Source organism: Ochotona curzoniae, unplaced genomic scaffold (genome assembly GCF_017591425.1).
Source record: "Ochotona curzoniae isolate NIBS_2020 unplaced genomic scaffold, NIBS_Ocur_1.0 contig_3656, whole genome shotgun sequence".
NCBI lineage: Eukaryota > Metazoa > Chordata > Mammalia > Lagomorpha > Ochotonidae > Ochotona > Ochotona curzoniae.
In genome coordinates, this window is record NW_024465938.1 from 1 (window position 1) to 14,301 (window position 14,301).

A 14,301-nucleotide genomic window follows, 5' to 3' on the forward strand; every position below is an offset into this window, starting at 1 on the left:
TTCAGCATGAAAATGACAGCACACTCTGTTAAGTTTTGTTAGCTATTATTTCAGAATATCTAATGATGCACACTTAGCCTCTGGGCCAATGAAGCTGACTGAGCCTCTGGAGCCGCCTTATCTTTCTGGCAGGTATGTGTGTAGAGACATTTCAAACAGACTCAATAATGGATGTCATTCGCATGCTTTGAATTCTGACTTCAACCCCCCTCTGGCAGATGGGGAACAAGGTTGAGATCAGCCTATTGGCCGCAGAAAATTTTCTAGGAAACATATGAACTGAGAGGTGAATACAGAAAATGGAGTGTTCTGCTAGTTTACCTCCTGAGTAGCCTTCTGGATAAACTCTCTAGTTTTCATCTTCAAAGCTTTCTTATGTTAATTAAAAAGACAGAGTGAGGCCTGCATTGATATTGTAGCACCATGGGTGAAGATACAACCTGCAATACCAACATCTTGTGCGTGTACAAGTTCAAGACTCAGCCTGGGAAAAGCAGTGGAAGATGGTCCATGTAGTTGGGCCCCTTTCCTCAGGCAGAGATCTGGACGATGAAGCTCTTGACTCCTGGCTTAGTCCTGGTCCAGCCCCAGCCACTGTCAGCTAGAACCAGCAGATGGAAGACCTCCATCTCGCCCCTCTCCAAATGTCATTCACACAAATCTTTAATAAACTTAACATATGTACAGCATAATAAAAATAAAAGCTGTTTGAGTTCAGTTATGTATGTTTACCTTTACATAAAGGTCTACAAAAATTATGTTTCATTAGCTTTAAAAGTTTCACACGACATTGAAGAATTATCTCAAAAGATATTGGGATATGCTAGTTTGTGCCAATATTTCAAAGAGAATGGATGAACTCAGAATTTGTCCACACGATCATTTAATTTTTGAAGCATGCATGGCTTGTGGCAGATTAAACACTGGGGTATTTGTCATGTGGAAGATACAAATGACCAAAATGCAGCATGGACTCACACATACCTCACTAGGCGGGACACAGATTAGTCACTCCTCACTAAGGTATTGAAGATTTCTCTGCACACCCCTCCTAAAACTGTTCTGCACCTCAACTGTTGACATATGCCTTGTTAGAGTTATAAGCCAGCTTGGACTATCCTAAAATTCACCAAGTTCAGTAAAAATTATGCTTCAATACTATAAACTGCTAAATCTAAAAATGAAAATAGACATGAGACAGCTGAATAGTACCCTATAGCCATTTTAAGGTGTATGGCAGCCGGTTGTGTATAAACTAAAATTGAAATGTCAATGAAGTAGTCACAGGATGTGGTTAAGAACTTGCATTTTCTAAAATATTGGTCACTCAATACCATGTCAATTAATAATGTTGTAAGTTGTTATGTTGTGGCTTTTCATTGGACGGGATGATATTCTGCCAGCTCTGCTTTCAGACCAGCAATGGTCTCCAAGAAACTGTTGAATTTATCTGGACAATAAGATGCTGGAACTCTATGCATGGTACATGCTAGCAATGAAGGAATCATCATTGGATTTGAACTGTAATACAGCAACAATGTGGAGGAATCCACCATGGGGAGAAGTCATGGGGAGGGATTAGGGGAATTCCAGAGCCTATGAAACTGTCATAAAATGAAATTAAAAAAAAAAAAAGTAGAATTAGGGCCTAGTGTGGTAGCCCAGTGGACTAAGTCCTTGCCTTACACACGCCAGAATCCATGTGTGTGCCAGTCTGTATCGCTGCAGCCCTTCTTCCAGCCTGGGAAAGCAGTAGAGGATGGTCCAAAGCCTTGGGACCTTGCCACCCATATGGAAGACAGAGAAAAAACTCCTGGCTCCTGGCTTCAGATTAGCTTAGCTCCGGCCATTGCAGCCACTTGGGGAGTGAATCAGCGGATGGATCTCTCCCTCTCCTCCCGTCAATCTCATTTTCCAATAAATTTTTTAAAAAGTAAAATAAATGACTGACGGATATATGCAATCTACACACACACAGACAAACACCTGAAGATTTGACAGTCACCTAGATCACCTTCCTCAGAAGATTCTCCTTAAACTGTCCTGTCCTAAGCACTGGGCAGAATCCATGGGACAGAAAACCAGGCATGTCCTCATGGACTAACAAAGAATTGAGCTGTATATATAAAGTTCCTTAGACATGTGGTTCAAGCCAGATACTTGCTGGGTATAAAGCAGACCAAAAACCAAGAAAACTTAAAGCTCACATACAAAGTTCAGATAACAATGAATAACTGCTTTATCTCACGTGTGGAAGTTAAAAATAGTTGATCAGAACAGCAACCGTGATTACCAGAGACTGGGGAGAAAGAGTAGGTGGAGAGAGGAAGATAAAGAGGACCAGAACAGCTTTGGATAAAACAACACCTGGTATGCATTATCAATTATGTGAACAGGAAGAGAGAAACACCTCAAAAGATACATGAAAATGCTGACTGCATGACTTTAGTTTACACTGCACACTTGTGTTAGAATATTGCATGGCGCTCAGTGAAAAGGTACAATTACAAGTTAATTGTATCCCCTCAGGAAAAAAAAAAAAAAACACTGAATATTTACTGTGCTGGAAGGGACGAATAGGGGAGAATATGGATGAATATGGATGAATTCACATGACATCAAGGGCTTTCAAATTGTATTTTTTTAAATCACCATCCATTCTCTACTTTTTAGCAACCAAGAGGTAGAGTGACCACTCTAAGCTGAGAAGCCAACATAGGCTAAGGCTTAGAGAATTCTCTTCCTGGATGCTGGGAGTTGTGGCTGGTTAAGATGCCTGTAATGCCAGCCACCCCTATGAGTGTTAGTCCTTGTGCCAGCTGTTTCATTTCCTAAGTCCAGCTTCCTATTAATGCGCATAGGAAATCAGTGGGAAACCCAAATAATTGAGTCTCTGCCACTCATACAGAACACCAAGAAGAAACGCCTAGCTTCACCCTAGCCCAACTCAAATTGTTGCAGCTATCCAGGGAATAAAGATATAGATTTAATATTTCTCCCACTCTCTCCTTTCCTCTTTCATTCATTCTCTACCCCTGTCATCACACCTTAACCTGTAACTCAAACCAAAATATGCCCTTAAAAAAACTTTCAAAGCTAAACATCAGTAAGCCACCCCCTTCTCATGTCCCAACACTATTTGTAACCTCTTTCAACTTTGTTCTATTGGTAGAAATGCACATTAACTTTGTCCTCCATTCCTGGAGAAGTTAAGTTTTGTTCGAAGAAACGCTCCCATCTCATTCATCTTCAACCACAAATACCTTCTGGACATCAGCAATCATTTCGTTAAAGATTGTTCCTGGATTCACTCAAATTTTCAGGAACAGTAAATGCTTTAAGGATCATCTAAGCTTCCCTCACTTTATACTGTTGTAGCTGGTATTATAAAACTGAGGGTCATTATGAAAGTACCACAAACTGGCTTTGTATCCCATCAGAAAGCTAGATAAACAAAGTTTCAGAATTGATTCACTTGTTTGGATAGTTAGTTGTTCCTGATTTATCTTTATAATTCTTAGATCCATACAAGCAAAAGAGCAGGACTAAGCAGAGACTGAATAGGATGAATCAAGAGCAAGAAAAAAACTCAACATTTTTTTCCCTTTAGGACATTTTTTCTCTTAAATTGCACAAACAAGGTAAAATTTGATTTTTTCCTGTGGGTATATCACATACTAGTTAATGTCAAATCTATACATGTATACATTCTTCCTTATTTCAAGGTCCAAAAAAAAAAAAAATCAAGAAATTAAGCAGGAACCACTAGTAATTATAGGTCATATTGACAAGCCACCATCCGCAAGGTTGGAGTCCTATATCAGAGTCAATTCAAGTCCTGGCTGTGACAACCTATCTGACTTCCTGCTAACAAGCCTGGGAAAACAACACAAGTAGCCTCTGCCACCCAAGTGGGTGACGTGGATGGAGTTCCTGATTCTTGGCTTCGGGTTGGACCAGCCTTAACTGTTGTAGACATTGAGAGAGAAGATGTGTGCTCTTTTTTAAATGAAACAAATAAACTTTTAAAAACATGTCAATTATTCAAGCCCCAATACCATTTCCATCATGTTATCACACAGTGAATGTAGCAATTACAAATTGTACAATCAGAATCCGATACTACCATGTTCTATAAATTCTAACATTTGGGGCAAGAGGTTTTTTCAATCACTTGACTCATTTCTCAGATTTCCCTCTTTGTTTTAATCAGAATGACAGAATTAGAGAAAGAGAAAGACTTTCCATGCATTGGTTCACTCCTCCAGTGGTTACAATGGTTGGAACTGGATCAGTGCAAAGCCAGGGGTGAGGAGCTTCTGTAAGAGCTTAGAATAACCGCTTGATTTTGCTTCTGTATATTGCTTTCTGCTGAGCAAGAGTAGAGCCATGTTGGAATAAATATAGAAAAGCTATTTCATGAAGGAAGTAAAAGTTTCAGTTTCCCAGACATGAACAAGGCAGCTGCAGGAATAAAAGAGATAAGGTAGCAAGGCCGGAGCAGGCAGCTGCAGAAAAAGGAAGTGCAAGCCGGCAGCAGCTGCAGGAATAAAAGAGATTCTAATCTTAAAGTAAAATGCCAGCTGTTATGCGAAGTTTGCGGTTTTGTCCTTTAAAAAGGTGCTTTAACCTGCTTGGGGCGCGCAGAGTCCTGGATGCCTCCAGAGACTCTGTTGCCCATTCGCGAATGTTCAATAAAATCCTCATGCTTATTGCAGGCTCTGCGTTTGACTTGTTTTGCCAATGACGGTGTGACTCCCCTCCACGGGGTTGGACTCTCCCTGAGTCTAACATTTTGGTGCATTGGCCGGGAATGGAGCGACCGTCTTCAGCAAACAACTCTCGCAGAGGGAGGTAAGACCGATCGGAAAGTGTGTTTTTTGTTTTTGTGTTGTTCTGTACTGTCCTTGTTCCCCCCCCCAGTCTTTGAACGGTACCGGTTTGATCTTGTACGCCGGGGGACGCTCCGGTGCCTTGCAGACGGGGTGAAGATCATGTCACCCTCGTCTGGCCTTGTACGGTCGACCTTCTTGTATTTTGTATCGGGCCCTTAGGAAATCTTGCATCGCGCGAATCCTGTTTGTGTCATTTGTTTTGTAATTATTGTGTGTGGTCTTTTGTCTTTAATTATGGAACAGACTGTGACGATTCCCCTTAGTTTGACTCTTGACCATTGGACTGAAGATAAGGACAGGACTCACGACCTCTCCCTCCCGGTTAAGAAAAGATCTTGACAGACTTTCTGCTCTGCAGAAGGGCCCCGTTTTCAACCTGGGCTGGCCGAAAGGAGGCTCTTATCATCCAAACAGTTTAAAGGATTGTTTTTCCAACAGGTCCAAAAGGCCACCCTGATCAGCAGCCTTATCCTGGTTTGAAATCTGTCTCAGAATCCCCCCATGGATCCGTCCCTGGTTTTCCCTTTGCCCGGCACAGGTACCAGCTGCGGCTGCCCAGAGGTCAGCAGATTGACCCAAGAAGACTTTGATAGGATCCTCCTCCTGTTTCATTCTCTCTGAGGGACTGGCTGTGGGAGTAGACAGGCCGGGAACCCCAGGCCTCCCTGTGCCCTCCTCGCCTCTGCCCTCCCAGCCAGCCCCATGCAAATCCCCACAGGCAGGCTCCTGCTCCCAGCACGCCTAGAGTCTACAGATAACTTTTGTAACAAGCCAGATGATATTTAATGTGCTGTGTAAAAACTCTTGTTCATAGTATTTATAGTATTAATGACCTCTTGTAAGTTTCCTGGGGGCCACCCAGTAAAAGATTTAGTTTGTTCTGAGAGGGTCTACAACTGGTGATGCCGAAAGTGTCTTGCCTGCAGCCCTTGGGTCCTGGCTGCTGGTTCCTGTGTGTTTAGACCAAGCTTAGTCTGCATTGCTTTGCTATAAACCTGTCCTGCAGTGTGAAGAGTGGCTGGAGTTTAGGGCTGTAGAGACAAAACCATCGGGGCATCCCGACCAGTTACCGTATATCTTGGTATGGGAGGACCTCGTGGTTAATCCCCCGCCGTGGGCTCAACCTTTTCTCATCGCACCCTGTCCTCCTCCTCCTTCTCCAGAATTGCCGGCGCCTTCAGCTCCGCCCCAACCCCAACCCTCTGCTCTTGTTTCCCTCTGTCCGCTGGAAGCTACTCGTCCTCGACCTAAGCCTGTCCTGCCTGATGATAGTCAGATGGACCTATTAATGACCTCTGAACTTCCTCCACCTTATCCCCAGGAGCATCAACCTGAAAGAGAACCCCCAAGAGGAAGACCGGGGGAGATGGGCTCTCCAGACACCACTGTAAATGAACAGCCTGAAGCCAGATCCCCAATCCATACCAGGTTGCGGCTACGCAGGGCTCAATTGGAGGAGGGAGAAAGAGGAGAAGGGCAATGGTCTTCACAATTGTACCCCTTGAGAATTGTAGGGGGGCAGGTCCAGTATTGGCCTTTCTCTGCCTCTGATTTGTATAATTGGAAAACTCATAACCCTCCTTTCTCCCAAGACCCCCAAGCATTAACAGGTCTCATCGAGTCCATCTTATTGACGCACCAGCCGACTTGGGATGATTGTCAGCAGCTGTTACGGACTCTACTGACCACAGAAGAAGTCCAACGGGTGCTGATGGAGGCCAGAAAGAATGTCCTTCGGGCTGATGGGCAGCCCACCCAACTTCCAAACGAAATTGATGAAGTGTTCCCCCTTGTCCGACCTAATTGGGACTTCAACACTCCAAATGGTAGGGAGCGTCTCCGTCTTTATCGCCAGACTCTGTTGGCAGGTCTCAAGGGTGCCGGAAGGCGACCCACTAATTTGGCTAAGGTAAGAGCAGTTCTACAGGGAGCTGGGGAGACTCCCGCGGGATTCTTAGAAAGACTAATGGAAGCATACCGCATGTATACACCGTTTGATCCGGCAAGTAAAGATAGGCAGGGGGAAGTGATTATGGCTTTCATAGGACAGTCGGCACCAGACATTCGAAATAAGTTACAAAGACTAGAAGGATTGCAGAATTATAGCTTGCAGGACTTAGTAAAAGAGGCAGATAAAATTTTCAATAAGAGAGAGAAGAGAGACTAAGAAAGATGCAGGAAGAAAGAGAGGATAAGAGAGATAAACGACGGAATAAAGAACTGAGCCGTATCTTGGCCACTGTAGTTCATAACAAGCAAATAACATCCCAGGGAACTGAGATAGGGAGACAGTTTAAGGAACAGGGAGGTGAGCGGCGAAACCGTTTAGGGAAAGATCAATGTGCTTACTATAAAGAAAACGGCCATTGGGCAAAGGATTGTCCCAACAATCCTAGAAACAAGAAAAGGCAGACCTCAGTTTTGACTTTAGAAGACTAGGCCAGTCGGGGCCAGGAGCCTCCCCCTGAGCCCAGGCTAACTCTGTCTGTGGGAGGCAAGCCCACCACGTTTCTAGTAGACACCGGGGCTCAACATTCAGTTTTGACAACTACTGATGGACCTATGAGCCAGAAGACCTCGTGAGTACAGGGAGCCACAGGAGGACGCGCGTACCGGTGGACGACTGATCGGCAGGTCGACTTAGCTACAGGTACTGTCACTCACTCCTTTTTACATGTGCCTGATTGTCCCTACCCCCTATTGGGACGAGATCTTCTGACAAAACTGGGAATTCTCATTCCTTGCCGGTCACCGTGGAACACTCCTCTCCTACCAGTGCAGAAGCCGGGGACAAATGACTATAGGCCCGTCCAAGACCTAAGAGAAATAAATAGTCATGTAGAAGACATACATCCCACTGTGCCAAATCCTTATAACCTTCTCAGCTCCTTGCCTCCCTCCCATGTGTGGTATAGTGTCCTGGATTTAAAGGATGCTTTCTTTTGTTTAAGACTGAGCCCGGCGAGCCAACCTTTATTCCTTTATTTGCTTTTAAATGGAGAGATCCGGAACATGGAGTAAGTGGACAACTGACTTGGACTCGATTGCCACAAGGCTTCAAAAATTCCCCCACCATCTTTGATGAGGCCCTACATCAGGACTTGGTGGCATTCAGATTAAATAACCCCAATCTGACTCTCCTCCAATATGTAAATGATCTCTTGCTGCCAGCACCTACCAGAGAGGCCTGCCTAGAAGGGACAAGGGCCCTGTTACATGAATTGGGAGCCCTAGGATATCGGGCATCTGCCAAGAAAGCCCAGATATGCAGAGAGGAGGTAACCTACCTAGGATATGTCATAAAGGGAGAAAAAAGATGGTTAACTGAAGCCAGGAAAGCTGCGGTGGCGTCTATACCAGTCCCAAAGAACTCCCGACAGGTACGTGAGTTTCTGGGAACGGCAGGATTCTGCCGGCTGTGGATACCTGGGTTTGCGGAGCTGGCCGCTCCCTTGTACATGTTAACGAAGGAAAAAAAAACTCCTTCATCTGGGGAAAGAACAACAACGGGCTTTTGATTGCATTAAAGAGGCCCTCCTAACGGCACCGGCCCTGGGACTGCCTGATGTCACAAAACCATTCACACTGTATGTGGATGAGGCCAAAGGAATTGCAAAAGGAGTATTGACTCAGTCCCTAGGCCCTTGGAGACGACCGGTTGCCTACCTTTCAAAGAAACTAGATCCAGTGGCCTCAGGGTGGTCCCCTTGCCTGCACATGGTAGCAGCTATTGCGACCCTGCTCAGGGACGCAAACAAACTAACCCTGGGACAGAAAGTCACAATAATAGCTCCACATGCTGTGGAGTCGGTTGTCCGCCAACCGCCAGACAGGTGGCTTTCAAACGCCTGCATGACTCACTACCAGGCTTTGCTCTTAGCTCCTGAACGCATTACTTTTGGACCAGTTGCTACGCTCAATCCCGCTTCCCTATTGCCGGAGCCGGGAACGGCCAAGGATGTCCCCCATGACTGCTCCCAGATTCTGGCCGAAGTTCATGGGACTCGTGAAGATCTAACTGACCAGCCTCTACCAGATGCGGAGGTAACCTGGTTCACAGATGGCAGCAGCTATGTCACCGAAGGAACTCGGCGGGCAGGAGCAGCAGTGGTGAGTAACAATGACTCCATAGTCTGGGCCAGTGCCCTAGAGCCAGGGACGTCGGCCCAGCGAGCTGAACTAATAGCCCTCACAAAGGCTCTAGAACTGGCGGCGGGAAAAGTAGCAAACATCTATACTGACAGTAGGTATGCTTTTGCTACGGCCCATGTGCACGGTGAAATTTATCGCAGAAGGGGCCTCTTAACTTCAGGAGGACGAGAAATAAAGAACAAGCAAGAAATAATAAACCTCTTGAGGGCACTATTCCTTCCAAAAAGACTGAGCATTATTCATTGTCCGGGCCACCAAAAATGAACAGATCCAGTAGCTAGAGGAAATAGACTGGCAGACCAGACTGCAAAAACTGTTGCCACTGAGCCAATCTCAGCCCTACCCCTGGAAATAAACTCAAAAATGGGACCCGAAGAGACCAGGCAAAACACAGATGACAGAGCTCTCATTAAAGAACTCGAAGGGGAGTGGGATGCTAAGTGCAAAGCATGGAGAAAAGGAGACAAGGTCATCCTGCCCTATCGCATAGCTACTGAAATCATTGAACACCTCCACCGCCTCACTCATTTGAGCCGGAGAAAAAATGCACGCTCTACTTGCAAATGAGAAATGCCCATTTATAACTCCTGACCTGCAGTTTCTTACTCAAATTACAGTGGACCAATGCAAGCCTTGTGCCCAGGTAAACGCAGGGCGACTAAAACTTCCCCAAGGAGCCCGTGCCCGAGGACACCGACCGGGAATACAATGGGAAATAGACTTTACTAAAGTAAAACTGGGACTATATGATTATAAATATCTCTTAGTTTTTATAGACACCTTTTCAGGCTGGGTAGAAGCCTACCCCACGAAGAATGAAACGGCCACGACAGTCGTTAAAAAACTCCTTGAAGAAATTTTTCCCCGGTACGGATTGCCGCAAGTATTAGGGTCAGATAACGGTCCCGCTTTCGCCTCCCAGGTAAGTCAGGGGGTGGCCAAGAGTTTGGGGATTCATTGGAAACTACATTGTGCTTATCGACCCCAGAGTTCAGGCCAGGTAGAAAGAATGAATAGAACTCTAAAAGAGACCTTGACTAAATTAGCCCTAGAGACTGGCGGAAAAGACTGGATACGGCTCCTCCCTATGGCCCTTTTTCGAGTGCGCAACACTCCTGCATACCATGGGCTGACTCCCTTTGAAATATTATATGGGAGCCCACCACCGGCATCCTCTTTCTGTGATTTTGATCCTACCATGTTCCCCCATCCACCCTCGTTACAGGCGTATCTCCAGGCTCTCAGAGCAGTGAGAGAGTACATCTGGAAACCGCTTGCAGAGGCCTACAAGGACAAAGACATTCCACCGTGCCCTCACCCGTTGAAGGAAGGAGACCAGGTGTATATCCGGAGACACCAGGCAAAAACCTTAGAACCACGGTGGAAAGGACCCTTTACTGTCCTACTGACTACTCCAACCGCCCTGAAAGTCGACGGAATTGCCGCCTGGGTACATGCCTCCCACGTGAAACACGCCAAGGATCAGCCAGCAACAGGGACTACAGGGACTGACCAGGAACCAGAATGGAAACTTCAACGAACCCCAAATCCTCTAAAGATAAGACTGACTCGTGCTTAAAAATGTACTTTTTGACTTTGCTATCTCTTCCATGTTCATTGTCAGATTATAACCCACATACCCCCCATAAAATTACCTGGAAAATCAGTAGTTTGGAAATAAGAACAGTCATAAATAGCACTCAAGTCATTGGACCGGTTGATGTTACCTTTCCCAAGTTATATTTTGATCTATGTGACCTAGTTGGAGGAGCATGGGAGACTCCCGGTCTCCCTTATTCAGGAACTAGTAGTCGGAACGCGTATGGCTGTGAGAATGTACTGGGACGGTTACACACCAGAGCCAGACCCTTTTACGTTTGTCCGGGGAGTGACCGTAGCAAAGCCAAAATCAAGCAGTGTAGGGGGGCCGAAGAAGGATACTGTGCTAGTTGGGGTTGTGAAACTACCGGGACAGTGTATTGGCTCACTGAATCAACTGACCTCATCTCAGTCAAGAGGGAAAATATTCCAGGGTATTCAGGGACAGGGCCCTGGATTTGCGGCCAGGGTCACTGGAAACAAAACTGCGGACCATGCTTTGATAGTGTGACTAGAAGAACGGGGAGCACCCCAGGTGGCAGATGCAATCTTTTAGTTATTTCTTTCACCTCGGCCGGAGAAAAAGCTGACTGGACTAAGACGAGAGTATGGGGATTGCGGCTCTACAGAGAAGGGTGGGACGCATTTACTCTGTTCACTATCTCCCGCCAAATAGAGCCCTTAGCCACCCAGTCTATTGGCCCAAATCATGTCCTGCCTGCCTTCCGCGGGCCGTCAGGACAACAGCCTCAACATCCTATAAGGCCATTTTTCAACCACACAGTAGCTCCACAAACTAGCACGCCGGCCTCCCCCACTATAGTGCCGAAAAGCACGGGAGAAAGACTCATAAATCTAGTTAAAGGAGCCTTTCTAGCCCTTAACTCTTCAGATCCCGAAAGAGCCAGGGACTGCTGGCTATGCCTCAACCCCAGTCCACCTTATTATGAAGGAATAGCCACAATAGCAAACTTAACAAACTCCAGTAGCCCATCTCCAGTCTGCAGCACCATGGGGCACGAACTGACACTTACTGATGTCAGTGGGACAGGTCTATGTATAGGAAAAAATTCAATAAAATCTAGACTATGTAACCAGAGTTTAAATGTCCCCATAGGAAATTATTATCTGACACCACCTAATGGAATCTATTGGGCATGCAACACTGGTCTGACCCCTTGTATCTCGGCACAGGTTCTTAACGTCACCAAAGACTTCTGTGTGCTTGTTCAATTGTGGCCAAGAATAACGTACCTTCCGTCTGAGACTGTTCTAGCTGCCTATGAACATCCAGGGAGGGCCAAGCGAGAGCCTGTCTCTATTACTCTAGCCGTGTTACTAGGTACAGGAGGAATAGCCGCTGGCATAGCCACCGGAGCAACTGCTCTGTCGAGAACAGACTATTACCAAGGACTACACCAGGCTATGAATGAAGACCTACAGGCCTTAGAACAGTCAGTCAGAGGACTAAAAGAGTCTCTTACCTCTCTGTCTGAAGTAGTGTTGCAAAACAGGAGAGGACTAGATTTGCTATTGTTAAAAGAAGGAGGATTGTGTGCCGCCTTAAAGGAAGAGTGTTGTTTCTATGCTGACCAAACTGGAAGTGTGACTGAGACTTTAGATCGACTCAGAGACAGATTAAATAAAAGACAGAAAGAATTGTCAGCCCAAAAAGGATGGTTTGAAAACATGTTCTCTCAATCACCCTGGCTAACCACTCTCATCTCTGCTATAACAGGACATTTAATATTGTTATTACTCCTTTTAACTATAGGAACTTGCATTATTAATCGTTTATTACAGTTCATAAAAGAAAGATTGTCAATAATTCAAGCCTTTGTATTAACCAGCCAATATCAGCCTGTACAAGAAAATGCCTGCTAATGCTTATATTTTAAGATAAAAATATGTCCTAAAAGAAAAGGGGGGAATGTAAGAGCTTAGAATAACCGCTTGATTTTGCTTCTGTATATTGCTTTCTGCTGAGCAAGAGTAGAGCCATGTTGGAATAAATATAGAAAAGCTATTTCATGAAGGAAGTAAAAGTTTCAGTTTCCCAGACATGAACAAGGCAGCTGCAGGAATAAAAGAGATAAGGTAGCAAGGCCGGAGCAGGCAGCTGCAGGAAAAAAGAGATAAGGTAGCAAGGCCGGAGCAGGCAGCTGCAGGAATAAAAGAGATTCTAATCTTAAAGTAAAATGCCAGCTGTTATGCGAAGTTTGCGGTTTTGTCCTTTAAAAAGGTGCTTTAACCTGCTTGGGGCGCGCAGAGTCCTGGATGCCTCCAGAGACTCTGTTGCCCATTCGCAAATGTTCAATAAAATCCTCATGCTTATTGCAGGCTCTGCGTTTGACTTGTTTTGCCAATGACGGTGTGACTCCCCTCCACGGGGTTGGACTCTCCCTGAGTCTAACACTTCCTCTAGGTCTCCAACACGGTGCAGGGATCCGAGGACCTGTACCATCCTCTGCTTTCCCAGAACATTAGTAGGCAGCTGAATTTGAGGTGGAGCAGCCAGAACTCCAGTCGGTGCCTATATAGGACACTGGCACCACAGGCAAGAGGCTTAGCTAAGTTACCGTACAGGTCCCACCCAAATCTGTTACCCCTCTAAAAACTGCCTAAATCAGAGGAATAGAATCAAGCTTGGGACATCATTTGACTCAGTGCAACTTCTAGTTTTTAATATGTCCCATTTTGTGAATCTAGACACTTCACTATTAAACTATTTTATCTGAATGCTTTTGGCCATCAAACAGCACTTTGGGTTCTCTGTCTCTTTGGAAATTTGAGTGGATGATTCGGAAACAATTTTATGTGGCTGCTGATAGAGGTAACTGTGTGTAGGCCTCAGCAGAAACAATTAAACAGTGTTCATCCAGGCATTCTCCCACAAGTATGTTTACGCAGACTCAGCTCTTGAGAACAGATTTCTCGTAATTTGCACTTATCTTCACTTAGCCTCATCGGGAGACCAGGAGTCTCCATCTCAACTGCCTGCCAGAGCAAGGTTGGTAACAGAGTTGGACCAGCAAAGGTGCAAGAAAAGGAAGTGGTCAACTGCAGAGTACATATGATATCTGAGTATCTGAAAATACTGAAATGAGTTCAAAATGAAAAACAAGGCAAGACAATTAAGCAATACCACAGGACACTGGCCATGAACTCTCAGGGAAAAAAAAAAAAATCAAGATTAACCAACTCAGTATTGTAGCATTAACCAGAAGTATCTTCACTAGTTGCTCATTAAGTATTTGTTGAATTAACTTCAGAGGAAGAGTTTGAGATTTAAACGTACTGACATCTGGTGGTGGGGCCAGGCATTGTCTACAGCTACAGTTAAAAGCCAAGGTCCCCTGTTCAGAGTCCACGCTTGCCAAGTGCTTCCATGCTGTAAGTGCTTCACATATGGGATCTCCTTTAATGTGCACAAAGGCTCTGAGAGTTAAGTACCATCATCTCTCCATTTCAATTTGATGAAACATGGTCCTTAGAGAAGATGTTCAAGGACATAAGGAGAAGTGAGATTTGACAAGGAATTGCAGCCCTAAGCTTTAGTTTTTAGGGAAGAAAGTCTTCCTCCCAATCTGCATCTGCTTTGTATCACATTAGAAATATGCTTCCTAAACAATCATTAAGTTTCTGTGGAATAATT

General features: G+C 45.2%; 1 protein-coding gene across 1 annotated transcript; it reads left to right on the forward strand.

The window, feature by feature from the left end:
* Nucleotides 1–4,923: 4,923 nt before the first annotated feature.
* On the forward strand, nt 4,924–10,707 carry LOC121158223 (the record flags this gene model as incomplete). The annotated part of the gene is given in 6 exon segments (XM_040982884.1): nt 4,924–5,015; nt 5,902–7,039; nt 7,042–7,865; nt 7,868–8,383; nt 8,385–9,587; nt 9,589–10,707. Coding segments are annotated over 6 exon segments (4,811 nt in total), but the record flags the coding sequence as incomplete, so codon positions are not given.
* Between the last annotated feature and the right edge of the window lie 3,594 nt (nt 10,708–14,301).